Source organism: Melospiza melodia, unplaced genomic scaffold, assembly GCF_035770615.1.
Source record: "Melospiza melodia melodia isolate bMelMel2 unplaced genomic scaffold, bMelMel2.pri scaffold_46, whole genome shotgun sequence".
Taxonomy (NCBI): domain Eukaryota; kingdom Metazoa; phylum Chordata; class Aves; order Passeriformes; family Passerellidae; genus Melospiza; species Melospiza melodia.
This window is the reverse complement of record NW_026948783.1, coordinates 4513690-4539704: the sequence shown is the minus strand read 5'-3', so window position 1 is coordinate 4539704 and position 26015 is coordinate 4513690. Positions and strand designations below refer to the sequence as shown.

Here is a 26015-nt window from a genome sequence, read left to right as displayed (position 1 = left end):
GTAATAGGAACAGCAAACAAAGACACCCTTTAAAATAGGACTACATATTTCCTTCATGGGCCCATCCCTGGGGTGGGAATGCTAGTTGCTTGTCCAATCAGAGCCAGGGTAGGCACCAGCTGCTAGTGTGTGATTGATTGATTAACATCTGGGCTAATCAGAGCTGGGTTAGCACAGCCCCTTGCTGTGTGATTGACAGCTCTGCCAGACCAGGGCTGGGGGCGGGGCTCTGTCCCACCACAAACCTGACCCGGCCCTGGCCCCACAGGGCATTCTGAGCATCCCAAGGTGTCTTGGGACATCGTTCTCATGCAGTCTCTGACAGCGACCACGGTGACAGTATGGAACCTCATGGAACCAAGGGTCAGTTGTGACAATGCATGTCCAAGGACACCACAGTGACACTATGGAATCTCATGGAACCAAGGGGCCATGGTGACACTGTGGTGCCTCATGGAATCAAGGAGACCATTGTGAAACTTGGGGGCCCCAAGGAACCAAGGGTCCATGGTGACCTTATGCAGCCCATAGTGTCACAGAGGAGCCCCTGTGACACAGCGAGGGCGCATGGAGCCGAGGGGCCATGGTGACACATCAGGGCTTTGTGGAACCAGGAAGCCATGTTGAGGGCTGCTTCTCATCAGCCCCTGAAGCACTGGGGCTCTTGGCTTTCCTTCCTATGGGAGAGAACTGTCCTTCTCCTCCAGGGGAGCATGGCCAAAATTTGAATTCCTCCTCCAAATTTCCGTATATGCACAGATTGTTCTCAGATAAAATCTGCCAGAAGAGACAGGTCTGCCTGCCTTGGCCACCCAGGGGCTACCTCTCATCTGCCTTTGAAACCCTTTTCTTGCTTAGGGGAAAATAACATCTATCTCGACCAGGTGCTCATGGCCAAAATTGAGAATCTGCCTCAAGAATTCCCAATATCCAAGGATAGCTCCCAGACAAAAGCTGCCAGGACTGACAAGTCTGGCTGGCCTTGGCTTCCTGAGGGCAGGCACTCTTCTGCCTCTGAAACAGTGGGGCTCTGTGCTTTCCTTCCTAATGAAAAGAACTCTTCTTTCTGTCCAGGCACCCACGACCAAAATTGATGTTCCACCTCCAAAATACCCTATGTCCAAGGAGAGTCCCTAGATGAAAGGTGCCAGGACAGACAGGTGTGGCCTTGTTGGCCTAAGGATGGCCACCTCTCATCTTCTTCAAAAACACTTACACTTGGCATTTTTCTTTCCTATTGGTAAAAACCATCCATCCTGACCCGGTGCCCATAGCCAAACCTGGAATTCTACCTCCAAAACTCTGTACATCCAAGGATTGCTCCCAAATGAAAGCCAGACAGGTCTAGCTGCCCTTGCCACTTGGGAGCTGTCCCTCACCTGCCTCAAAACACTGTGGCTCAATGCTTTCCTTCCTATGGAAAAGAACCATCATTCTTCTCAAGGAGTCCAAGGTCAAAAGTGAGATTTCTCCTGTGATATCCAAGGACCCTCCATGACAAAAGTTGCCATGACAATCAGGCCTGGCTGGCTTGGGAGCCAGGACAGGAGCCACCTGTCTCCTCTTTTGCCTTTGAAACACTTGGGCTCCATGCTTTCCTTCCTATGAAAAAGAACTGTCGTTCTTATCTACAAAGAAATGGCCAAAATTGGGATTCCACCTCCCAAATTCCCTATATCCAAGGGTTGCTGTCATACAAAAGCAACTAGAACAGAGAGGTCTGGCTGACTCAGGCCTCTGATGGCCACCTTTCGTTTGCCCCTCAAATGACGGTGTTCCCTGCTTTCCTTCCTATGTAAAAGAACCGTCCTTCTCCTCCAGGTGTCCATGTCTGAAATTGGGATTCCACCTCCAAAATTCCCTATACCAAGGGTTGCTCCCAGGTAAATCTGTCAGTACTGTCAAGTCTGGCTGGCCTTGGCCTCTGGTGGCTGCCCCTGCAACACGGGCTGGGTTCTTTCCTTGGTAAAGAAGGAAGATCCTTGGGACACTCTGGGGACCTCATGCAACCAAGGGGATCATTGTGGCCCCACTGGAGCCCATGGAACCAAGGGGATCATTGTGGCACCATTGGAGCCCATGGAACCAAGGGGCCATGGTGACCCAGCAGGGCTTCATGGAACCCAGAGACCATTATGACTCTGTGGGGCCTGATGGAACCATGGAGACCATTGTGACCCTTCAGGGCCCTGTGTCACCAAGGGGGCACAATGACACCTCAGGTCCTCATGGAAGCAAGGGACCATTGGGACACTGTGGGGCCCCATGGAACTGAGGGAACAGGGAGCAGGTCTGGCTGCAAGCACTGAGCCCGGCCAGGGTCACGGAACCATCTGCAGGCCCAAGGTGAGATATGAACTCTTTCAGTGCTTCCATCTTCCCTGGAGTGAGAGAAAAGGACAAAGTGCAGGCACATAGAGGAGCAACATGAAGACACCGAGGTCAGTGAAGAGGAAGTTGAGTCCCAGATGGGAGGGATGAGGAGATGTCCTGATCTTGGGGCTGAAATCCTCTTGTAAAGCCATGGAGAAGGATGTAAGCCATGGAGAAGGATGTAACTGATACATCAGACTCTCTTTTTCCCTGTATCGCATTGAAAAGTATGGGGACATGACTTGTTCAGCAAAGGCATCCATGCTAAAGAAGCAAATGTCAAAGTAGCTGTGATCCCATGAGAAGTTTGAACGTGGAAAAAGGGAAGCGTGATGAGATCCTGTGCCTTCACAGAGAGAAGAAAAAGATGTTCTCAGAGATGAAGATGATTTCAGAAATAGATGAGGAGAATCTTTGCTCTTACACAGCTCATCTTTTAACTAATACCCCATAAGTTGACATGGCCCATAAACACAACTGTAGAAGAGCTTTGAACAACTGGGAGGGATGTCACAGTTGCAGATTTTTCTGGGCAGTTGCTATTCATGGAAATTGGGAGCCACAAGAGAAGTGTCTCTTCTGGACAAGTCTCCATAGCATGAAAGAGAGACTCCTCTCCCTAAGAGAACTCAAGAAAGACTATTCTAGTTGGGGTAAACTGACTGAAAATTCTAGGTTTATCTCTTTATAATGTCAGTAAGAAAGAAAAGGTTGTAGGGAGAGGAGAAGTTTTCTGAAAGTTGTGTTCTTATTACTCTTTCTTTTAGTTGCTATTAATGAACTTTTCCTTATACCCTCTTAAAGTTTTGAGCCTGCTTTGCTGTTCTCCTAATCTTATCACACAGGAGGAAATGAGTAAGTATATTCTAGTGAGTGCACTGGTAATTAGCCAACACTGAAGCCACCACAACAATTGCTGCATTCTCCAAGAAATCTCAAATTGGTGAACCAAAATCACTACAGAAATATTTCTGATGAACTGCACTAGAGCAGAGGGAAATCAAGGCAGAGCCATGGTTTGTCAGGACTTGTTTGATCCTAATGAGCCTTGTGGTGCATTTGGAGCTGAGCCCTGGAACCTCAGGGTCTGAGAGGAGATTGCAGAAACATTTCTAGGAGTCAAAGTCAGAAGAAAACCCCCAAGTGTCTCAAATCATGGATGCATCCCACTGAGGTCCATCTGCTACACAGGCTCCTCATGGACTCCTTGGAGGAGAGATCTGGAGGCCAGGATGGCACAAAAACTTCTCAGAGATTCAGTGTGGAAAGGAAAATCTAGAGTACCTTAAAAATCTTGAGTATTTCAAAGTATTAATGAGCCCCACTACATGTAAGTGCAAAGCTCTCAAGGGACTCGTTAAAGCAGATAATTAGGGCCATGATTGCAGAAACCTCTCACAGAGTCTGTATCAAAAGGGAAACACCAAGTACCTTAAAATAACTGAAGTACCTTGAAGCATTAATGAGCCCACTGAATGTTGTTACTGACAAAGGCTCTCCAGGGACTAATTACAGCAAATAACTGGAGGCCATGATTGCACAAATCTCTCAGAGACTCAAGGCAAAAGCCAAACCCAAAGTCCTTTGAAAAACCTGCAGTCCCTACAGGGAGAATTAAGGAGCCCCCAAGGCCATTGCTGAGCAAGGCTCCCCAGGGACTCCTTCCAGCAGATCCTTGAGGCCATTGGGATGTGGGCTAGGGGGGGATTCTGAGGGCAGGACAAGGGGCTGACAGTGCCCAGCCTGGCTGGGGCTGTGCCAGGAGGCCCCAGGGCCTCAGGACAAGGTGTCTCCTCCCAGCCCTTGGTGGCACAGACCCTGCTTTGCCCCAGGGCACCAAGACTTGGCTTCTCTTTGTCCCCACCAGTCATCACTGCCTCCAGTTCTCTGCTCTGCCTGGGGCCTGGGGACACTTTCTCAGTCGTGTCCCTCTCTGAGACCCATTAAAAGTCCAAGAAATTTTGGAGTTGGATTCTGACTTGGAGTTCTGGAGAGGTTTCTTCAGCTCCCTCTCAGGGACTGATGTTCAGGGCCTGAGCACAAAGCCCCAGAGGCTCATTAAAGTCCTTGTGCTCTGTCTGTGCTGCTGAGCTGGGCTGGGCTCATGGCAAAGAGGCAGCTCCTGGTAACCAAGAAGAGCTTCAAAAGCACATTTCTCTTGATGAGCAGCTCTTCTGCCAGCCCAGCAGGGCTGGGGCACTGCCTGCTGCCATCCTGGGCGCAGCACAGAGGCACAGAGAGCTTCAATCAGTCAGGGCTGGGAAGGTGCTGAGAAGTGTCTGGGGCAGAATCACTGCCAGCCCTTGGCACAGGAACCTCTGGCTGCAGGACAATGCAGCTGCAGCTCCTGGAGCCATCTCCTAAAGCTGGAACATCCTAATGCCTACAGACTCTGTGAGTACAACTCTGAGTATTTCTGGTGCAGGGGAGGTGAAAGGCTCATGAAACTCTGATATGCTGAGGGGTTCTAATCAGTCATAGAATATTTCCAAGTCAAGGATTTTAACAAAAACGAGAAAATTTCCTAAGACTTTGAAATCAGTTTCCTGCTTTTGGAGAATGGCAGGGAGGGGGGATAAATATTAAAGGTAGGTTATGAATTATTAATTATGAATTTTGACAAGTGTCTGAGACGTCTGAACTGTTACTTTTGGTGATTATAGGGTCACAGGAGATCCCTAATGTGCTTTCAGTCACTCTGCCCATGGACAGCACCAGCATCACCTTTGCTGGAGCCAACAGACTCAGTCTGAGCTGTCGTTTCTCCCAGCTGCAAACAGAACCTGCCCCAGCCAGTGCCCTGCAAACAGGCAGGGTTCTGTCAGGCCAAGGAGAGGGCACAGAGATTTGGGGTCTGTGAGTGTTGGCAGGGAGAGATCAGGCACAGGGAAACACCTTCAGGAGGAAAATCTGCAGGAAGCAGAGAGAAGATCAGGCAAGGAGAGAAAACAATACCCAGAGATGCTGTGGCAGGGAGAGTTTAGAGATGCCCACAGGATCCCCTCCAGTGCAGCCCCTCCCTCTGAACAAGCCCCCTCCCTCCTGTGCCCCAGCCCAGCCTGGGCCCTCAGGGCCGGGGCTCCAAGGCGTGCAGCCCCTCCTGTGCAGGCAGAGCTGCAGCAGAGCCGTGGGGCAGATCTGCAGCCCCGGGCCCAGTTTCCTCTGCAGAGCACAGGGCTGGGAGCAGCTGCCCGGCCCTGGGGGCTCTGGAGGGGGCACAGCTGGCTCAGGGTGATGCTGTCCCCAGTGCCCGGCTCTGGGCAATGCTGTCAGTGCAGCCAGGGAAGGAGCTGCATCTCCCTTCATCCAAAGCCATCATAAGGACACTTGGAAGTGTCCCTGAGATTTCAGTCCAAGCTGGGAGCTCCAATCCAGGGTGCAAACCTGTCCTAGAGCATCTCTGAGTTATAAGATTGATGGGGAGATGCAGAGGTGTTCTGACACTGAAAATGCTGCTGGGTTGGAGAAATGAGCAATATGAGGTTTTGGCTTCAAATGTGGAGCTGGGCTGTGGTGGATCCATCTGCTCTCACCAGGACCTGGTGACATTATAGGGGAATCATTGGAATGTGACCCTCCTCCCCCTGAGAAAGGTTAAAGCCCAGAGAAACTCTGAACAGGTCAGAATGAGAGATCATCTACCCTCACTTTCCATTCATCACTTTGCCTCACAGAATGCACTCTGTTTCCCTGGAGGCAGCAGAAATTCTGAGGTTTCTGATATCCAAGAACAGCAGCAGAGAAAGGGAGAAGCTTTTTAAAAGAACCCCAGAACGCCAAATAAAAAAAAAAAAAAAGAGTGTGTGTGTCTATTCCAGAGGAGGGTATATGGGAAATGGCTTTCATTTTGGTGACAGGTATCTCCTCTAAATCTTTGCTGTCCTTTCTTCATGAACAGGTCCCCATGGCCAGCGGCAGCAAATGTCCAACAGCGGCTCCATCAGGCACTTCCTCCTGCTGGCATTGGCAAACACACGGCAGCTGCAGCTCCTGCACTTCTGCCTCTTGCTGGGCATCTCCCTGGCTGCCCTCCTGGGCAACGGCCTCATCATCAGCACCATAGCCTGCGGCCACCACCTGCACACGCCCATGTTCTTCTTCCTGCTCAACCTGGTCCTCAGCGACCTGGGCTCCATCTGCACCACTGTCCCTAAAGCCATGCACAATTCCCTCTGGCACACCAGGGACATCTCCTACACTGGATGTGCTGCCCAAGTCTTTCTGTTTTTTTTTTTCTTGCAACAGAGATTTGCCTCCTGACCATCATGTGCTACGACCGCTACATGTCCATCTGCAAACCCCTGCACTACGGGACCCTCCTGGGCAGCAGAGCTTGTGCCCACATGGCAGCAGCTGCCTGGGCCAGTGCCTTTCTCAATGCTCTGGTGCACACAGCCAATACATTTTCCCTGCCCCTGTGCCGTGGCAATGCCCTGAGCCAGTTCTTCTGTGAAATCCCACAGATCCTCAAACTCTCCTGCTCCAAATCCTACCTTAGGGATTTTGGGCTGCTTGGTGTTAGTGCCTGTTTATCATTCGGTTGTTTTGTCTTCATTGTTTTCTCCTATATGCAGATCTTCAGGGCTGTGCTGAGGATCCCCTCTGAGCAGGGACGGCACAAAGCCTTTTCCACCTGCCTCCCTCACCTGGCCGTGGTCTCTCTTTTCTATAGCACTGGCACATTTGCCTACCTGAAGCCCCCCTCCATTTCCTCCCCATCCCTGGATCTGGCCCTGTCAGTTCTGTACTCAGTGGTGCCTTCAGCCCTGAACCCCCTCATCTACAGCCTGAGGAACCAGGAGCTCAAGGCTGCAGTGTGGAGACTGAGGAGTGGATGGTTTCAGGAACATTAACTGCTGGCCAGTATTTGCAAATCACTTGTAATAAAAGTAACCTTTAATACTTCTTGTTAGTTCCATTTTGGAAGTTCTTTGTCCTTGTTTAAAATTTTAAATATTTTCTACAAAGTGATGTCATTGTTTCTGCCAACTTGGTGTTGCCAGTGCTGCTGCCATGGCCCTGCCCCTCTGCCCTGTTGGCCCTGGTGTTGCTGCAGGGCCTGAGTGCTCTCGGGGCCGGGCACAGCCCTGGGGGTGGCAGTGCCGGGGCTGCAGCAGGCAGAGGCCATGGGCACTGCTGGGGCAGCGCTGACGCCTCAGGCCAGGCTCTGGGGGCTCCAGGCTCCTTGCCCAGGCTCTCTCAAGAACATGGCCAGGCCAATGCTCAACACAGAAAACCCCCGTGAGCAGCCCCAGGCTGGCCGTGGGAAGGCTGGGGCAAACAGCATGGCTGGGGCTCTGCAAGGGCCCTGGGGCAGATGGGAAGGAGCAGCAGAGCAGGGGCTGATCCATCCCAAGTGTGCTGGACAGCCCAGGGCAGCGTCCAAGAGCATCCTCATGGAGCTGCCAACAACATCCCCCCTCTGCAGTCCTGGCCTCTCCCCCAGCTCACACAGGCGCCCCATCCTTGCAGGCACAGACACGGCAGCACTGGCTCAGGAGCCCCTGTTTGCATTGCACACAACAGGGGGAGCACCCCCATGCTGTTGGTGTGGGGACATGAACCTGAGGGAGCACAAATGCCATCAGCCCCTGGGGCCAGCAAGGGCTGGGGGACACCAGGGAAACCGCTCAGCTTTGTCCTGGCCACTGCAGTCAGCCAGAAAGTTTGTTCCCATCAGCTGGGAGTTTCCTGTGCCACTGCAGAAGCTGTTGCTCAGAGCCAGGGCTGCCTGGCAGCCACTCCCAAACTGCCCTGAGCATTTCCTTGGCTTCACTTTCCTTTACTTCTTTACTCTTTGCTTTCTTTACTCTTCCTGCTACAAATTTCTTTGCTTTCTTTTCGCTTCCTGCTACACATTTCTTCTTATTTCCCACCCCTGTCCCCTCCCCTGCAGACAGCCCATCCCTGTTTGCCCTTTCCTCTCTGGCCCCACTCCCCACTGCAGTTCCTGACTTGGCACCATGGGAACGTCCCTTGGGCAGCAGGATCATCCTACAACTGCTGCAGGAATTGTCTGCAGGCTCCTGCAGTGCCTGGTGCTGCTCCCTTGCCAGCGGCACCCCAGGCCAGGGGGGCACATCTGGGCTGCTGTGTCTGGCTCTGGGGCTCCCTGTTCTGGGCAATGAGGAGGAGCTGCAGAGGCTCCGCAGGACTGACAGGATGGGCTTTGGGGCTGGCAGGAGAACCTGAGGGACCTGGGCTGCTGGAGCTTCTGAAGAGGAGGCCCAGGGCTCCTCCTGCAACTGCTCCAAGGGTGTTTCCAGAGAATCACAGAATCAGAAATGTTGGATAAGACCTTGGAGATCATCAAGTCCAACCTGTGCCCTGACACCGCCTTGTCTCCCCTGAGCCTCCTCTTCTCCAGGATCAACAACTGCAGGTCCCTCAGCTGCTCTTCACAGGAGTTGGTAGCTTGTGTTCCAGACCCCTTCCCAGCCTTTTTGCCCTTCTCTGGACATGCTCCAGCCCCTCCATGGCTATCCTAAATTGGGGGGCCCACGACTGGACACAGCACTCGAGGTGCTGCCCAAGCATTGCTGAGCACAGGGGAAGAATCCCTGCCCTGCTCCTGCTGGCCAAACCATTCCTGAACCAGGCCAGGAGCCATTGGCCTTCTTGGACCCCTAGGCACACTGTTGGCCCATGTGCAGCCTGCTGTCCCTCAGTCCCTGCAGGTCCCTTTCTGCCTGGCTGCTCTCCGGCCACTCTGTCCCCAGCCTGTAGCACTGCAGGGGTTGTTGTGGCCAACATGCAGGGCCCAGCACTTGGACTTGTTAAACCTCACCTTGTTGGATTTGGACCCTGGATCCAGCCTGTCCAGGTCCCTCTGCAGAGCCCTCCTACCCTCCAGCAGATCCACACTCACACCCAGCTTGGTGTCATCTGCAAATTTGCTGATGCTGGACTCAGTCCCCGCATGCAGATCATCAGTGCAGACATTGAAATCCACGCTGGCTGGCTCTGACCCCTCGGCCATCCTGTGGGGGCCCTGTGATGGCACTCAGGGTAAACTGTTCCATAACCTTGCCGGGCACCCAGGTCAGGCTGACAGGCCTGGAGTTCCCCAGCTCCTCCTTCCAGTCCTTCTTGGGGATGGGCTCACATTGGCACCTCCAGTGCTCTGCGACTTCCCTGCTGAGCCAGCACTGATGGTAAATGATGGAGAGCAGCTTGGGGAGCTCATCCACAGCTCCCACATCCCCCTAGGATGGATCCCATCTGATCCCACACACCTGTGAGCATCTGTGTGGCTCAGCAGGACACCAACTGCTCCCTCCTGGATTACAGGGGGCTGTTCTGCTCCCTGTGCCCATCTACCAGCTCAGCAGAACACTTGTCCTGAGGACAGCCTGCCGTAATATCGAAAATTGAGAGAAACAAGATGTTAAGTAGCTCTGCCTTCTCCTTATCTTTAGTTTCTATATTCCCCACTGCATCCAATAAAAAGTAGAGGTTCTCCTTATCCCATGTTTTGCTATTAATTTTATTGTGGAAACCTTGTCTATTTTTTTTCACAGAAGTGGTCAGGTTAAACTCTAATTGAGCTTTCACCCCTTGACTTTTTTTCTGCACGACTTCACAACATTCTTAAACATTTCCTAAGCTGCTTGACCTTCTGTCCAAAGCTGATGCACCTCTTGTTACCCTTGAGTTCCCACAAAATCTCCATGGCCAGCCAGGCCAGTCATTTTCCGCACTAGCTCATCTTTTGCCACACTGGGACAGGCTGCTCCTTCCACCTTAAGATTACTATCTTGAAATGTGTCCATCCTTCCTGGACCCCTTTGTTTTTAAGGGATGTTTTCCTTCAAAAAATCAGGACCTGATTTGGTACTCCCAAAATCAGCATCCAAAACAGGCCAAAGTCTGCCCTTCCTAATTCCAGTGCAGAAGTTTTGTTGCTGCCCCTCCTTCTTTCCCAGAACATTGAAAACTTAATTATTTCATGGTCACTGTGCCCCAGGCAACCTCTGAGCCCAACATCTGCCACCAGCCCTTCTGTATTTGTGAACAGCAGCAGACAGAGCTTTCCTTGGCAGTGGGAGTGTTACCAAAAATTCAGTAAAATAGAAAACTCCTTAACAGCAATGCAGCATTAAAAAGCAGCATTATTTATTCAGGGGGATGCACGGGGGACAGCTCCTCCCAAAGCCCTGCAGGCTGAGTAAAGGAAAGTTTCTGTTTATATTCTGTATATTGCACACATATTCATTGATTTTCCCAGACTAAATATAAATACGATAATGGTTTCCCCAAAATCATTCACATATTTCCCCTCCCCTTCACCCATGTGTTGTTCTGTCTTGGGGTCTCTCTGGTGGTCCCTGGTGGTTGTGGACCCCAATGTTCCAGTGGGCCTGGCTGAGCTGGCAGGACACTGAGGCTGCTGGACTTCCAGTTCCCCTTCTCACACAATGGGCATTGTGTGGCTTCCATAGGCCTGGGGTTTTGGAGAACAAGCTCCAGGTGTCAGCTCACCTGGTGTAGACAATTTATCATCTGGTAACATGAGGTCACAGAGTGGGCTTTGACATCACAGAGCGGGTTATGTGTTTGAGCAGTATGACATCATATACTGCCCCTGTGACATCAGAGAGCCATCTGTGACATCAGAGGGCAGAAGTCTGACATCACAGAGCAGACTGTGACATCACAGAGTTGGCTGTGACCATCTGTTGCCAACCATCAGAGATCAGCTGTGTGACATTGGAGAATGGGCTGTGACATCACAGAGCAGGCTGTGACATCCCAGAGGGGCTGTGTGACATCCCAGAGGGGCTGTGACATCCCAGCAGGGCTGTGTCAGGTCCCTGGGTTGGTCACTCCACCCCAGCTCCCCCTCACAGTTTCTCCCAACAAGTCCAATGCTGTTCATGCCCAGCAGGGTCCCTGTCCCACGGGATCCCCCCGGCCCACCTGGAGCCACAGCCTCCACCAAAGGATGTTCCACAGGATCCACCCCAGAGCCTGACATGGGGGGACAAGGGGCCAGGGCTGTGTGACCAGGACATCAAGGACGTGGGTTCTCCAGTCACTGTGGCCTGGATTTTGTTGCCCATGGCAGGAAAGATGTCTGGCAGCTGGAGCAGGGTCTGGGAAGGGCCTCCAAGGTGGGGCTGGAGCCCTTGGGCTGTGAGCAGATGCTGAGGGAGCTGGGCTGTTCCAGCCTGGAGCAGGGAAGGCTGAGGGGCTCCTCATGCCAGCCTGGCAGTGCCAGCCAGGAGGGGATGGAGAACACAGAGCCAGGCTCTTCACCAGGGGGCCTGGGGGGAGACAAAAGCCAGTGGGTGGAAGGGGAAAGAGGAGACATCAGCCAGGGCATGAGGAGATGAAATGAGTCAGGCTGCTTTCAGCTTTTCCTCAACACCAAGAGCAGCCTGACCTCCCATCTCCATCCACCACTGACAGCTTGGCAAATCAGGAATTGTTGGAGCTGTTTTGCACCCACTCCAGGATGAGCATCCCGATACAAGAACTTAATTGTTCTTTTGTCAGAAATTAATTTTGGTATGGAAATCACCTCTGAATTGTGGACTCATCAGATGCTGCTGGGACGTTGCACATATCTCAGGGAGGATTGTGATTGTTATGAAATGGTGTCCTGTTCAACTGGGGCCTGTTTGCCATGAAGAGAAATTTTCTGTGCCTCTGAGTGTCACCGGTTCCACACCCCCCAAAAGACACAAACGTGATGAGTTGTGGTTCCCACTCCAGTGGTAGCACTTGGACCTCCCTCCATAGCCAGAGCAGAGCTCCCTTATCCCACAAAGTCCCTGGCAATGCAGGGATGAAGGAAACAGGACAGGCTGTGGGGATCAGGGGCAGGGTAGGGCCAGGGATTTTGGGTGGTTGTAAGCCCAGGGTAGGACCCGGCCCTTGGCTGTGGTGAACCTCATCCAATTGTCCTGGGCCCATGGCTGCATCCTGTCCAGATCAATCTGCAGAGCTTCCTGCCCTCCAGCACAGCCACACTCCCACCCAGCTTGGGCTCACCTGGGAACTGACTGAGGGTACTCTCGATGGCCTCATCCAGATCAGCAATAAAGAGATTGAACTGACCTAGCCCCAGTTCTGAGCCCTGGGGACACCCCTGGATGTGACTCCAATCCTCAGCTGCTCTGAGTGCCAGGGGTTGGATGAGGGAAATGGTGGGGAGGAGATAAAGTGTGATTGATTGTCAGCCATGAAGGGTCTGGATTTTCATATCTGTTCAGACTGCATGAAGAAGTGCTGGGGATCAATATCAATTGGACATTGCTGATATCAATCTATGAGCAAAATAAGAAAACAGGAAAAAACAATTCTCTCTGCATTGTTTTAAATACAGTATATTCACTTTAAATAGACTTCTGAAATCTGTCTAATTAACCAAAGAACACATGAAAACTTAGATTATTCCCAAGGGCTTTTCTTGTTCAGGTGTGTTTGGAACAAATATTTATTACCCTTTTACATTGAATTTCTGAACGGAAGACCTCAAGAAACAAGAGGCCTCTGGAGAAATAAAATTCATCATCAACCTCCAAGTGGCTGAGAACCCATCCCCATCAGGGCAGAAATGAACAGAAATGGGCACAGTTTTGTGGCTGCCCCAGCTTTGGCATGGGCCCTGGGCCTGCAGCAGGAGCAGCTCTTGAGGGCCCCAAGGCCAGGGCTCTTGTGTTGCCCTGGGCAGATCGGATGGCAGCAGGGGCTGCAGAACCCTCAGCACCTCAGCCCGAGGGGAGCAGGGCAGCCAGGGAGCCTCCTTGGGCCTTGGCCAAGCACCTTACCCATGGCTGGGGCTGAGTCCTGTGGCAGCTGCAGCTGCTGCTGTGCCCTTGCCAGGGGCTGAGGTTGTGGGGCAGTGCCCAGAGCAGCCTGGCCTGAGCAGAGCTGTGGGGCCAGAGCCGGCTGGGCTGGGCTGGGGAGAGGCCCTTGGTGCTGCCCAGAGCTCAGGGCAGCTGGCAGAGCTTGCAGGGAGCTGGGCTGGGCTCAGAGAGCCTGGCCCAGAAACCATCAATGTCCATCTCAGCCTGGCTGAGTGTGCAGGGGCAGGACTCAGGCCAGGCCTTGTGGGGCAGGGCCAGCGCCTGTGCAAGGCATTGCAAACAGGCAAGTGGCCCAGAGAGGAGGCTGCTCTGTGCCCTTGGTGGCATTGACAGAGCAGGGAGGGGGCCGAGGACATTTGTCAGCACCAGCCTCTGTGCCCATGCATTGGCAGCCCTGGCTGCTGAGCCCAGCTTCGGTCTGGGCTGAGTTTGGCTGTGGCCCAGCTCCATCCTCCTGCGGGGCTTAGAGCCTGTTCCCAGCCATGGCCAGCCCTGGCTGCCTCTCTGCTGGCCCAGAGGCCGGCAGAGCCCGGGGCAGGGCTGTCTGTGCAGCCCCACAGTTGCCAGGGGCTCTGCAGGAGCTGGCAGAGGCTGCCCAGCAGGGAGGCCATAGGGCACAGAGCCCCAAGGCTGCTGTGGGCACCACAGCACAGGGGCCGTTCCCAGCCGCAATGCTCCTGGCCTGGGCTGGGCCTGCACAGGGGCTGGGCCACCATGGCTGGGCCAGCACAGGGCCACAAAGAGGCCACACAGCCGCTGCCGGGGCTGACAGCAAGGCCAGGCACACGCAAGCAATTGCTGAGCATGGCCTGCTCTGGCCAGGCCTGACTGTGCTGAAGGCAGAGCTCAGCTGCCCTGGGGGCTGCAGGAACACTCCACATCCCAAAGAGTCTCCATGGCTGTGCTGGAGAGCAAGGCTGCAGGAGGGAAATTCAGGGTTGCTGTGGGATGGGGAGGGCATTGAATTCCAGCACACATCTCAGCTCTCTGATGATCCCGGCACCATGCTGGGCCCTGTTTCAGACTGGAGCAGAGCAGATGTTGATGGGACAGGAGCCCTGAGAGGGTGTCAGGGACCTGCAGCTTGCAAAGTGCTCTGCTCTCCCTCAGGTGCTCTCAGAGACATCCAATCCCAGCTGGGCACCTCAGGGCACAAGTGGCCCTGCCTGTTCATGGGCACACAGCTGATGTCTGGAATGGGGCACAGGTGTTAATACCTGTTAGTTTCATAATATACAAGTAAATCTTTATTTTCTTGGTCTTTTGAGAACTTTTGAGAAATGTAAACGTTTTCTCTTCTGGAACAGGAATTTCCTGGATGTGCTGGATTCTTCTTCTGATGGCAGGAGAAGAAATACTCATCTTCCCCTCTGCCTTTGCCACAAACATTCACTCTAATATTTAATCACCCCTTCCCTTCAGGTATTTCCAGCTCTCCTGTTGAAATGGCCCTGTCTAAGAACATCTCTTCATTTAGAGCAGCTGCATCTATGCTTTCCATCTCTCCCAGATTTTCTCATCCAGATGCTCTCTGGTCATTCAAGTACCTCTCAACTGACTCGTTTCATGCATTGAATATCAGGGAGTTGTCAAATCTTTCTGATGTTTAAATAAATATCACATTAGACAGCATCCTAATTGTGTTTATATCTATCATAGAATTACCACTTCTTATGTCTTTGTCCAAAACTCTTGCTATACGACAATCCATGGGGAATGGTGGACATGTCAGATGGTGCTGGGACATCCCAGAGATCCAAGGGAAGAGCTGTGATGGTTATTAAACTGTTCAAATGTTCAACTTCTGCCTTTGGCAAGAAACCTTTCTGTGTCTCTGAGTATCACCAGGCCCTGAGCCCAAAGGACACAAACCTGATGAGTTGTGGCTCCCATTGCAGGGGCACTTGGACCTTGGCTCTGTGCAGGAGAGCTCTTCATCTCCTTTCTCTCTTTTCCTCCCTCTGGGTATGGAGGGAGCTCCTCACTTCAGCGTGTGACTCATGTGTGCAAAGAGCAAATCTGGGCAGAATTGGGGCAGGGAGGGTTTGCACAGGAGGATCTGTTGGGATCTGTGCTGGGCACAGAAGGTGTTTTCCATTGCTCTGAGATGCCTGCTGTGCAAAGTGGATTTAATACCTTGCAGAGGAATGATTTTGGCATATGATGGAGCTGTGCCTTCCCTTGGCTTTGTTGGCTGACAAGAAATGAACATCCCTCTGTGTCTCGGGCAGCTCCTTCTCCAAGGAAAGCAGGTGGGAGTTGGAGCCAAGGAGCTGAAAGCTGCAGGTGCAGCCTGGGCTGGAGGGAGCTCAGATTTGCACAAGGCTGCCCTGAGTGCCAGGGCTTGGATGGGGGAAATGGTGGGGTGGGGGTAGGGACAGAGTCTGATTGATTGTCAGCCATGAAGGGTCTTATGTCGCAGAGAACTTTTATGAAAAATCCTTTCTTTAGGATTTTTCCTCCTGAGAAGCTGAGAGACCTCAGGAACCAAATGTAAACAATGATCATCTGCTGCTGTGGAAGGCAACATGTAGATCTGTGATTATTCTCATGTAGTTGTTTGTAATTAATGGCCAATCACAGCCCTGCTGGCTTGGACACGGAGCTGGAGCCACAAACCTTTGTTATAATTTCTTTCTTTTCTCTTCTTACCTTAGCCTTCTGATGAAACATTTTCTGCTATTCTTTTAGTATAGTTTTAATGAATTATATATCATAATATAATAAATCAAGCCTTCTGAAACGTGGAGTCAGATCCTCATCTCTTCCCTCTTCCCTCTTTCCCTGTGAAAAACATCACAGTCTTGATTTTCGTATCTGTTCCAACTACATGAGGAGATACTTGGATTCAAAGTCAATTGGAGATTGCTATTAACAGGGAAAAAAACCAAAAACTAAATAGGACCTAAAAAATGTTTTCTCATTGTCTTTTTAAATAGAACATATTCAGTTGAATGCCCTTCTGAAATCTCTCTTTGTTAACCACACAAGATTTGGAAACTGAAATAAAATTATCCCCAGAGGCTTTGCTTGTTAAGGTGTTCTGAATGTTAATGAGCCCTGGGACACTGAATTCCTGCACTCAAGAGCTGAAGGCTGAACAAGCCTCTGGGGCAGTACTTGGAGTCAGTGTCAATTGGAGATTGCACATTTTAATGAATTAACAGGAAAAAATATTACAAGACCTAAAACATATGTTTTGTCACTCATTTTAAAATATATTGCATTCAGTTTAGATATACTACTGAGATCTGTTGAATTAACCACAAATGATTTGAAAACTGAGATCAGATTATTCCCAGAGGCTTGGCTTGTTCAGGTGTTCTGAATGTTAATGAGCCCTGGGACACTGAATTCCTGCACTCAAGAGCTGAAGGCTGAACAAGCCTCTGCAGCAGGAAAATTCAGCAGCAGCCTCCAAGGTGCTGAGGATGTCAGCAGCCCCCACTGAGGCCATCCCTGCCCAGAGACCGTGGGGGAATGGGCAGACAAGGAGAGCGTCCCTGGGGCTGGGGCAGCACAACTCAGAGGCACCAGCGGCTCCAGCTGGGAAATGGAGTGTGGAATGCGGCTGGGAAAGCCCTGCCTGGGCTGTGCCAAACAGGACACACAAGCCCTGACTCCCATCCACTAAAAAACTCTTTTAAGGAGACATTCTAAAGGAATTACCGTTATGTGCTCTGAGTGGAACTCACTGGAGAAGTACCATCAAGAGGTTCTTAGGAGCTCAAAACTATAAAACAGCCTTTACTGGGAACTTGACAAAATCAGAGAAACTTTGGCAAAATGTTTATTATGACATTGTTGTTGGTTTGTTTATTCAAGATTTTTCTAATCTTGAGATTTCTTAATTAGCATATTTATGAGTGTGTTGGGTTTTATTGTCAATTAATTATTTATGTATTATTTTTTTGTTGTGAGATAGGATTGTGAGAAAAGTAAAGTAGGCTTAAGACTTTTAAATGGTAGAAAGAAAATGTTATTAAAAGTAACTAAAAGAAAAAATATAGTAATAATTAAAATAAGCTCTTAAGAACACTTTTTTTTACAACTTTCTTTTTACTGACAATGTATAGAAACTAAACTTAAAATTTCTAGTTATTTACTATTTCTAGAATAGTCTTTTTTTTTAGTTTATATTGGGAGAGAAGTTTTTCTTGTTAAGGTTATGGAGATTCTTTTACAAGAAGAAAAAATAGCTTTTTTGCTGGTTCTTAATTTTGTCATGGATAACAGTGGTCTGGGGGACTTTGTTATTGTGAAGTTATTTTTATTGCCAGAAGGTTTTTTACAGCTTATTGATGGGCCATGTTGACTTATGGGGTATTGTTTTAAAAATAGTTCTTTAAAGGTAAAAGTGTTCATAATTTACTTTTAAAATTATTTTTATCTCTTGGAATACAGATCTTCTCTTGGGAATACTGGATTACTTTTTCCCCCCTGTTTAAACTTTTTATGTACTTACAGTTATTTTAACAGTTCCTTTTTTTTAGCATGGAGGCTTTTCTTTGATATTAATTTGAATTTTTAATTAGTTTTATGTATTTTAATGAAAAATAGGTTTTTTGGAATTTAATTTCTTCTTTACTGACTTTGATGGTTTTATGTTTGTTTTTTATATGCTTGTATTTTGTTTTTCTTTTACTCGAGGGAGGACTGAAGTATTGAAAGGATTAACACCTGACATGCCAGTAGCTTGTGGTTGAAGTTGTGGTTGGGTTAGGATTGGTTTTATGGTTCATTTCTGTGGGGTTTTTTGTTTAACTTTAGTTCTAGGGTTGAATTTGTGTGCGTTGTAGGTTGTAGGAGTTTTTTGTTTTAATTGTCTTGGAGGGAGGGGACTTGATGGTAAGATTTTAATAGCTGTGGCTGACTTTGTTCTGGTTAAGGGTTTGTAGCCTCTCGTTTTCCTGTTTGGTAGTTGTTGACGTTTGGTTTGGTTAGAATGGTGCCGATGGGGGGGGCAGGGGGCAGCCTGGGGAGGTGGGAAGGGGCTCAGCCCGTGGCAGAGTTGCTTGATTTGGTTTGGTTTGGTTTGGTTTGGTTTGGTTTGGTTTGGTTTGGTTTGGTTTGGTTTGGTTTGGTTTGGTTTGGTTTGGTTTGGTTTGGTTTGGTTTGGTTTGGTTTGGTTTGGTTTGGTTTGGTTTGGTAGGGTTGGGTTGGTTTGGGTTGGTTTGGGTTGGTTTGGTTTGGTTTGGTTTGGTTTGGTTTGGTTTGGTTTGGTTTGGTTTGGTTTGGTTTGGTTTGGTTTGGTTTGGTTTGGTTTGGTTTGGTTGAGATAGGGGCTGGGGCCAGGGCCTGCTGCTTCTTTGTTGACTGGGAAAAAAAGAGGAGGTTCCTGGCTTTTTTCGTCTTTAGCATTTGTGTTTCACAGAGACGTGTTCAGTATCTTAGTGGTTTAACAGAATTTCAGTTACACAAAAATTTTGTATTACTTTTTAAAATTCTTCTCATGTCAAACTACAACAGACATTCAACCAAGAAAAAACTCTTCTCAAATCATTGACTTGGCCCATTCAACTTCACAAACTCTATGCCTGTTCAATTTAATGTTAATCAAAATTTGCAAGAGAAACAGAAGAAGAAGACACAGAAAGACAGAAAGACAAAAAAGATACAGAGAGGCACACACAGAGCTACCAACTCCTGGATTCCAGCACTGTTCAGATGGAAATTCCAAGAAGAGGTAGGGTCAAGATGGGTGCTTGCCTTGTGGTCAGCCACCAATACACCTTGATCTTCCTGAGCCCTTCCCCCAGGTGGGACTTGGGCTCATTTGGTCCCTCAGGAGCTGGGCTGGGGCTGCAGAGGTGGCTGTGGAGCATTGCCTGTGCTGTGCCAGGGACTGGCAGACACTGCTGGGCTGGGATAGAGGCTCTGGGGGGATTGGGGTTCCAGGGCAGGGCAGCACTGGGGTCACAGGGCAGGGCAAGGCTGGACCTACCCCTTCATCCTCCCCCACACATGAAATATTTCCCGCCAACAATCTCCTCCTGTTTGTCACAATAGGCAGTGTTGGAGGTGAAATCCCAATTCTGGGCATGGGCACCTGGCCAAGAAGTACAGTTCTTTTCCATAGGAAGGAAAGCACAGAGCCCCAGTGTTTGGAAGGCAGGTGAGAGCCTCAGTAGGCCAAGGCCATCCAGACTTTTCAGAAATGACATATTTTGTCTGGGAGCTATCTTTGGATGTAGGGAATTTTGGAGGTGGAAATCCAATCTCAGCCATGGGCACCTGGAGAAGCAGGACAATTCTTTCCCATAGGAAGGAAAGCACGCTGCCTTCCCCAATGTTTTGGAGACAGATGGGAGGTGACCCTTGTAAAACCAATGCAAGACAGACTTGTCCTGGCAATATTCCTATGGGAACAATCCCTGGATATAAGGAAATTTGGAGGTGAAATCTCAATTCTGGCCATGGGTGCCTGGAGGAGAAGGACAGTTCTTTTCCATTGGGAAGGAAAGCATGGAGCCCCAGTGTTTCATTAGCAGATGAGAAGCAACCCTCAACATGCCAAGGTCAGTTGGACCAGTCAGGCAGTCCTTGGGAGGCCAAACCAGTCAGACATGCTCTGTGTCTCCTTGGTTTTAAGAGGCCCCATAATGTCACAATGGTGCCTTGATTCCATGGGGTCCAGCAGGGTCATAATGGACCCTTGGTTCAGTGGAGTTGCACAATGTCAAAGTGGCCCCCAGGTTCCAGAGGGCCCCAAGTGTCAGAATGGTCCAAATGATTCCATGAGGCCTCGCAGTGTCACAGTGGTCTCTGTGGTTCCCGAGGCCCCACAATAACATGTGAGTCTTCTGTTCCATAAGCCCTGAATGTCACAATGGACCTTTGGACCTTGGGGGTTTGCAGAGTCACAATGGTCTCCTTTGACTCAAGAGTGTCACAACGGACGATTGATGACAGGAGGCCCCTCTGTGTTGTGTTTCTGTTGTGTTCCTTCTTTTCTCCATAAAACAGTGTCACCCTGGAGCTTTGGTTCAATGCAGCCCTGCAGCGTCACAATGAACCCTAGTTTCAATGGGGTTCAACAATGTCACCATGGCCCCAAGGTTCCATGCATCCCTGCAGTGTCACAATGGTCTCCTTTGGTTGCACAGTGTCACAATGGAGCACTGATGACACGAGGCCCTGCAGTGTCACAATGGACCTTTGGTTCCATGCAGCCCTGCAGTGTCACAAAGGCCTCTTGGTTTCATGAGGTCCAACAGTATCAAAATGGTGCTCTTGGTTCTTTGGGGACCCACGGGGTCACAATGGTCTCACTGGTTCCATGAGGCTCAACAGTGTCACAATGCTTTGCTTATTCCATGAGGCCTCATAGTGTCACAATGGTCTTCATGATTCCATGAGTACCCACAGTGTCACAATGGCCCTTGGTTCCATGAGGCCTTGCAATGTCACAAGTGACCTTTGGATCCATGGGGTCTCACAGTGTCACAATGGCCTCTTGGTTCCATGACACCTCAAAGTGTCACAATGGTCTCCACAGTTGCATGAGGCCCCACAGTGTCACAATGGACCCTTGGTTTTATGGGCCTCTCAGTGTCACAATGGTCCCTACATTCCATGGACCCACAGTGTCAGTACAGCCCTCTTGGTTCCATGAGGCCCAGCAATGTCACAGTGCTCTCCATGATTCCATGAGGCCCCACAGTGTCACAATGGTCCCTTGGTCTCACAGGGCCCCACTGTGTCACAATGGTCCCTTGGTTCCATGGCCCTGTGCTGCTGCATTCCCCCCTCCCCTTCTCAGGCCGCCCTGCCAGATGAGAAATGCTCCTTGGGCCTCAGCCTTGGCCAACAGCCCCTGGGCTCAGCTCCTCTGCAGCTCATCACAAACACTGTCTGCTCCAGCCACTGCTGCTGCCCAAACAGCTCCTGCTTTCTGTAGGAGCAGCCCTGGGAACTGCTTTTGTTCCCTCGGTGGCACAAGATCCCTGTTCTCACCCTGCCAAAGAAAGCTGTTGGTGCCAAGTGCGGCCAGGATGAGCCATCGCTGGGACTGAAGCCCCTCTCTTGGGGCCCTGCAAACAGCGCTCCAAAAGGAGCCTTTGGAGCTCTCCTGGGCCAGCGACTCCCTCTGAGTGGGGCCTCTCCCAGCCGGGAACTCTCCCGTTTTCTGCACTCAGGGATCCCGAACAACGACGGAGCCTGGGCCGATCCCCCCACTCCTCCAGGCTCAGCCCTTCACCTGCTGGGGAGATGCCAAAGGATCCACAGGGAGCATTCCCTGCCCTCAGGGGAATTTCTCACAGGTGCCTTGCACTGACTCTTTGTGTCTCTGTGCACACAGGAGTGCCTGTGCTGGGGAAATGTGGCAGAAATGCTGCTCCCTGAGGGGCTTGAATGCCTTGGATAGCTGACTTAGTCAGGCCTGTAAGTGAGGTTAAGTCATGAAGTCTAAGCTAAGCTAAATGCTGCTAAGAGTTTTTCTTTTGCTAAGTTTTTATGTTGAATATAAGTTAAGTTGTATATTGTTAAGTGTTATTCCTCTCTTACATTGCTAAGTCATAGGTTGTAAGTAAGGTTAAATACTGTTAAGCTCTGTTCTTTTGCTAAATTGTGAAGTTGAAGGTATCAGTTAAGGTTAAGTCCTGTTAAGTTTGAGCTCTGTTAAGCTTTTGCACTGTATTCCTTTTATCCTTGCCCTCACTGTCATTTTCTCACACACACACAGAGGAACAGTTCTCGGTTCATTTCTGGTTTGGTTGCCTGGATTTGGTTTTGTTGTTGCTTTGTTTCCTTGGTGTGCCTGAAGTGTTCAGTCAGGAGCAGACTGACTCTTCCCAAGGAAATTTGTGTTGCTGTCCCTTAATATTAAATCTGGTTTTTGCTGATCCCTTGCTGGGGATTTTTTCAGCGCTCTCAAGCCCTTGTTCATAACAGGGTGAAGACTCTGGCCCTGGGGGACACAGGGATGCTGCCGGGGGGTCCCTGTCCCCCGGTACCACCCCCAGGGCCCCGGCCCCCCTTCCCCGTGTCAGGCTCTGGGGTCGATCTCGTGGAACATCCTCTGGGGGAGGCTGCGGGGCTGGAGGTGGGGGGACCCGGGGGGACAGGGGACCCCGCTGTGCACGAGCAGGGTTGGACTGCTCTGGGGGCAACTGTGAGGGGGGCTGGGATAGAGTGACCTCCCCAGTGACCTCACACCTCCTCCTGTGACGTCACACCTCCTCCTGTGATGTCACACAGCCCCTGTGATCTCACACAGCATCCTGTGATTTCACAGAGCCCCCAGTGATGTCACACAGCTTTTTTGCAATGTCACACTGCCACTTGTGATGTCAGAGCCCACTCTAGCATGTCACAGAGCACCTTTGTGATGTCACAGCGCCAACTCTGAGATGTCAGCCTGGAATGTCAGGAAGTTGCACTGTGATGTCACAAAAGACTCTGTGATGTCAGAAAGCCACAATATGATGTCAGAATCTGTTCTGTGATGTCGCCACCTGCTCTATCATGTTACACAGCCACCCAGTGATGTCACAACCCAGTCTCTGATGTCACTGAGCCCCCCTCTGTGATGGCAGGATATCCTCTATGGCCACACACCCTATTCTATGATGTCACAGAAGCTGTGTGATAGCACAACTCCCTCAGTGATGTCCCAAAACACTCTCTGTGATGTCATACTGTTATGAGTAGAAAAGCTGGCCATTTTTTTTAAAGGTTGCAGAGTTCACAAGTTGGGCCAGTTGCTGCCAGGGTGGAGTTGTAACTGTTTGTTGTTGTAATCACCTGTTAATAGTTTTTTGTTAACTACCTGTTGTTGATGGTTGGGAATCCCCCTTTTTGTCGAGCGGCACCCTGCTGCTTCCAGGAGGATGGCACCCAGAACAGTTAAGAGGATGGGACAACCAAGTTGGCATGCAAATGACATTGGGGTTGGCATGCAAATGAGGAAGCCCTTCACCAAACCTATCAAAACCCCTAAAAACAATGAACCAACATGGAATTGAGGGATCAAAGTGATGTCTAGACATGAAGAACAGAATCCAGTGCCTGCTAAGACCCTTTTTACCCCTCACCCTAACCTAAAAACATGTTGGCTGGAAAGAGGACCTCAAATGTCAGACCAAAAAAACTGGGAATCTCCTGGTGCTCTTGTGAGGACAGGAGCCACAGCTCTGCCCGCAGACCAGTGAACACAGCTGCACTTTTCCTCCTACTGTGTGCCACCCCCAAAATACGCATGAGACATGTCAGTCCTTCCCATGCGAGCTGATTTTTACTAAAGGCATTAAAAGGAGAAAGATCTCCTGCCCTATTTATTTCAGCTGGGCGCTTGTCTGGGATAGCTGTGCCTGAAGAGGACATCAGGACTGGGATGGCCGCCCACACTGGACCTCCAGGACAGCTGGCAATCAGGACCAGAGAAGATCGGCTTGGGACCAGTGACGCAGAGGAGCGCTGGACTGGCAAGAAATATCTGGTGGTGGGAGTAGGGGGCAAGCAAGTGTGAGTGAGACAGGGGCTGGCAGCTCGGACCCTCAGCCTGAGTGTGGACCCCTTAGTACGGTGGTTCCAAACCCCCACGAGGGGGCCAGCCAGGAAAGGGGGGAAGCGAGTGGAATCAGCGTGAGTGAGTCGCCTCCTAAGGGGTAAAGAGGGCCCCCCTCTGGGCATGTGGAGGAAATAGTGTATGAGTGGCACGCACCCCAAAAGTCCTGACAGGGGGAAGTAATCACAAGTTGCGAGAAGGATTTGGGCAAGCACACAAGTCCTGCAGGCAAATTAAGTTCTTACAAAGGAGATCAGGCATGAGTCTCAGCAGGGAAAGACAGGATCTCAAGTTTTTGAAGTCCTGATACATAAGTCCTAGCATTAGGGAAATTAGGCAAACTAGAAATTAGACATTTATTTTATTTTAAAGTCCTGAAGAAAGGGATCAGGCAAATCTGAAGTTCAGTGGAGGAAGCAGAGACACCTCAAATAAGATTTTTCTTGAGTCACCTTTTAGTACATTCTTTTCGAGTAGAGGCACCTTTGTGATTTTTTTCTGTTGAGACAGAAAAAATGGGAGGATGTAATAGTAAGAAGAGAGGCAAAAGACTGAGGAATATACCCTCCTCATAGTCTCTTAGGTCAACTGCTAGAGAGATGAGATTCTATAGAGGCCATGGAGGGATTAGATAAGGTTAAGATTATTCATTACTGTGTAGAAGTTTGGCCAGAGTTAGATGTGCAAGGAGGATGGCCGTGGTATAGGACAAAAGACAAGTAGATGTGTCAACAACTGAGTCACTATCTGACAGCTCGAGGAGATACTGATCCTGAGCAATTATTGTATGTGGCTTGTTGGCTAAAGAGTGCTATTGGGGATGAAGGTGTGTGAATTTGTAAGGTGCAGAGGAAGAAAGAGGGGACTGAAAGAGGGGATGCTGGAGTTAGAGAGAGTAGTAAAAGGTGAGACCTCCTGGACTACTGGCCTCCTGATTCCCCTCCACCTTATCATCCTCTTCCTCAGGCACCTCAATTGGCAGATCTGGCTTTTCCCCTGGCTGCCATCCCATTCCCGCCTCCTCTAATTCCTTCTTCTACCTCTTTGGCTTCCTCTGTGGTAGACCCGGTATGTCCCCTGGTGGCCACTCCCTCACCACCCCCTTTGGTTCCTCCAGTGGCTTCTGCACCACCATGAGTACATACTCCACCTGTTTCACTCTCCACCCCTTCTCCAGCTCCACTTAACATGCACTCAAGCTCTTCTCCCCCTCCTACTGATGTCCCTTTACCTCCTCCTAATTGGGACACAAGTGTTCTCCCAGCTCCAAAACAAAGAGATGTGAGAAAACTCCTAGGCATGTTTGGATACTGCAAGTTATGGTTAGATCAATACACACAAAGTGTAAAATTTTTATACAATAAGTTAGTAGGTCCAGACCCCATAATTTGGAAAGCAGAAGACGATCAACAACTGGAGAGCTTAAAAGACAAGTCATCTTCTGCCCTGGTCCTAAGCTTACCAGACCTCAGGAAGTGCTTTGATCTGTTTGTAAGTGCTGAAGAGAGTATAGCCTACAGCGTACTAACTCAAGAGTGGGGAAGCTGCAGGAAACCTGTGGCTTACATCTCCAAGTTGTTGCATTCGGTGGCTAGAGGCTGGCCAGTTTGTATACAAGCAGCAGCAGCAACCACAATCCTGATAGAGGAGACCCAAAAATTGACCTTATAAGGAGAAATTCAAGTACATACTCCTCACAATCTTAAAACAGTGCTGAACCAGAGAGCTCAGCAGTGGCTAACCAATGCAAGAATATTAAAATATTAAATAATACTAATGTACACAGATGATTTAGAATTCATCACATCAAATGCCCTCCATCCAGCACAATTCCTTATGGGAGAGCCTATAGAAAATTTAGAACATGATTGTCTTGAATTGATTAACCTTCAAACAAAAGTAAGAGAGGATTTAGAAGACCAGCCTCTAGCAACTGGAAGAATCTTTTTCATAGATGGCTCCTCAAGGGTAGTAGATGGAAAAGAGCTTCAGGTTATGCCATCATAGATGGAGAAATTTTACAAATTGATGAAAAAGGGAAACTACCCCAAAACTGGTCAGCCCAAAGTTGTGAAATATATGCCCTGAAAAGAGGATTAGACTTACTGGAGGGAGACCAGAGAACCATTTATACAGATTTCCAATAAGCATTTGGGATAGTTCACACATTTGGGAAAATACGGGAGGAGCCTGGATATCTAAGCTCAAAAGGAAAAAGCTTAGCCCATGAGAACCTGGTCAAGTCTGTATTAGAATCATTACAGAAACCAACAGAAACAGCAGTGGTCCATATGAAAGAGCCCCAAAAAGGAGACAAT

The 26015-nt window shown here is 49.9% G+C and overlaps 1 protein-coding gene across 1 annotated transcript; it reads left to right on the top strand.

Moving 5' to 3' along the window:
- Nucleotides 1-6674: 6674 nt before the first annotated feature.
- LOC134434714 (olfactory receptor 14J1-like) lies at nucleotides 6675-23641 on the top strand (the record flags this gene model as incomplete). Its single annotated transcript, XM_063183341.1, has 2 exons — nucleotides 6675-7136; nucleotides 23495-23641. Coding segments are annotated over 2 exons (609 nt in total), but the record flags the coding sequence as incomplete, so codon positions are not given.
- Between the last annotated feature and the right edge of the window lie 2374 nt (nucleotides 23642-26015).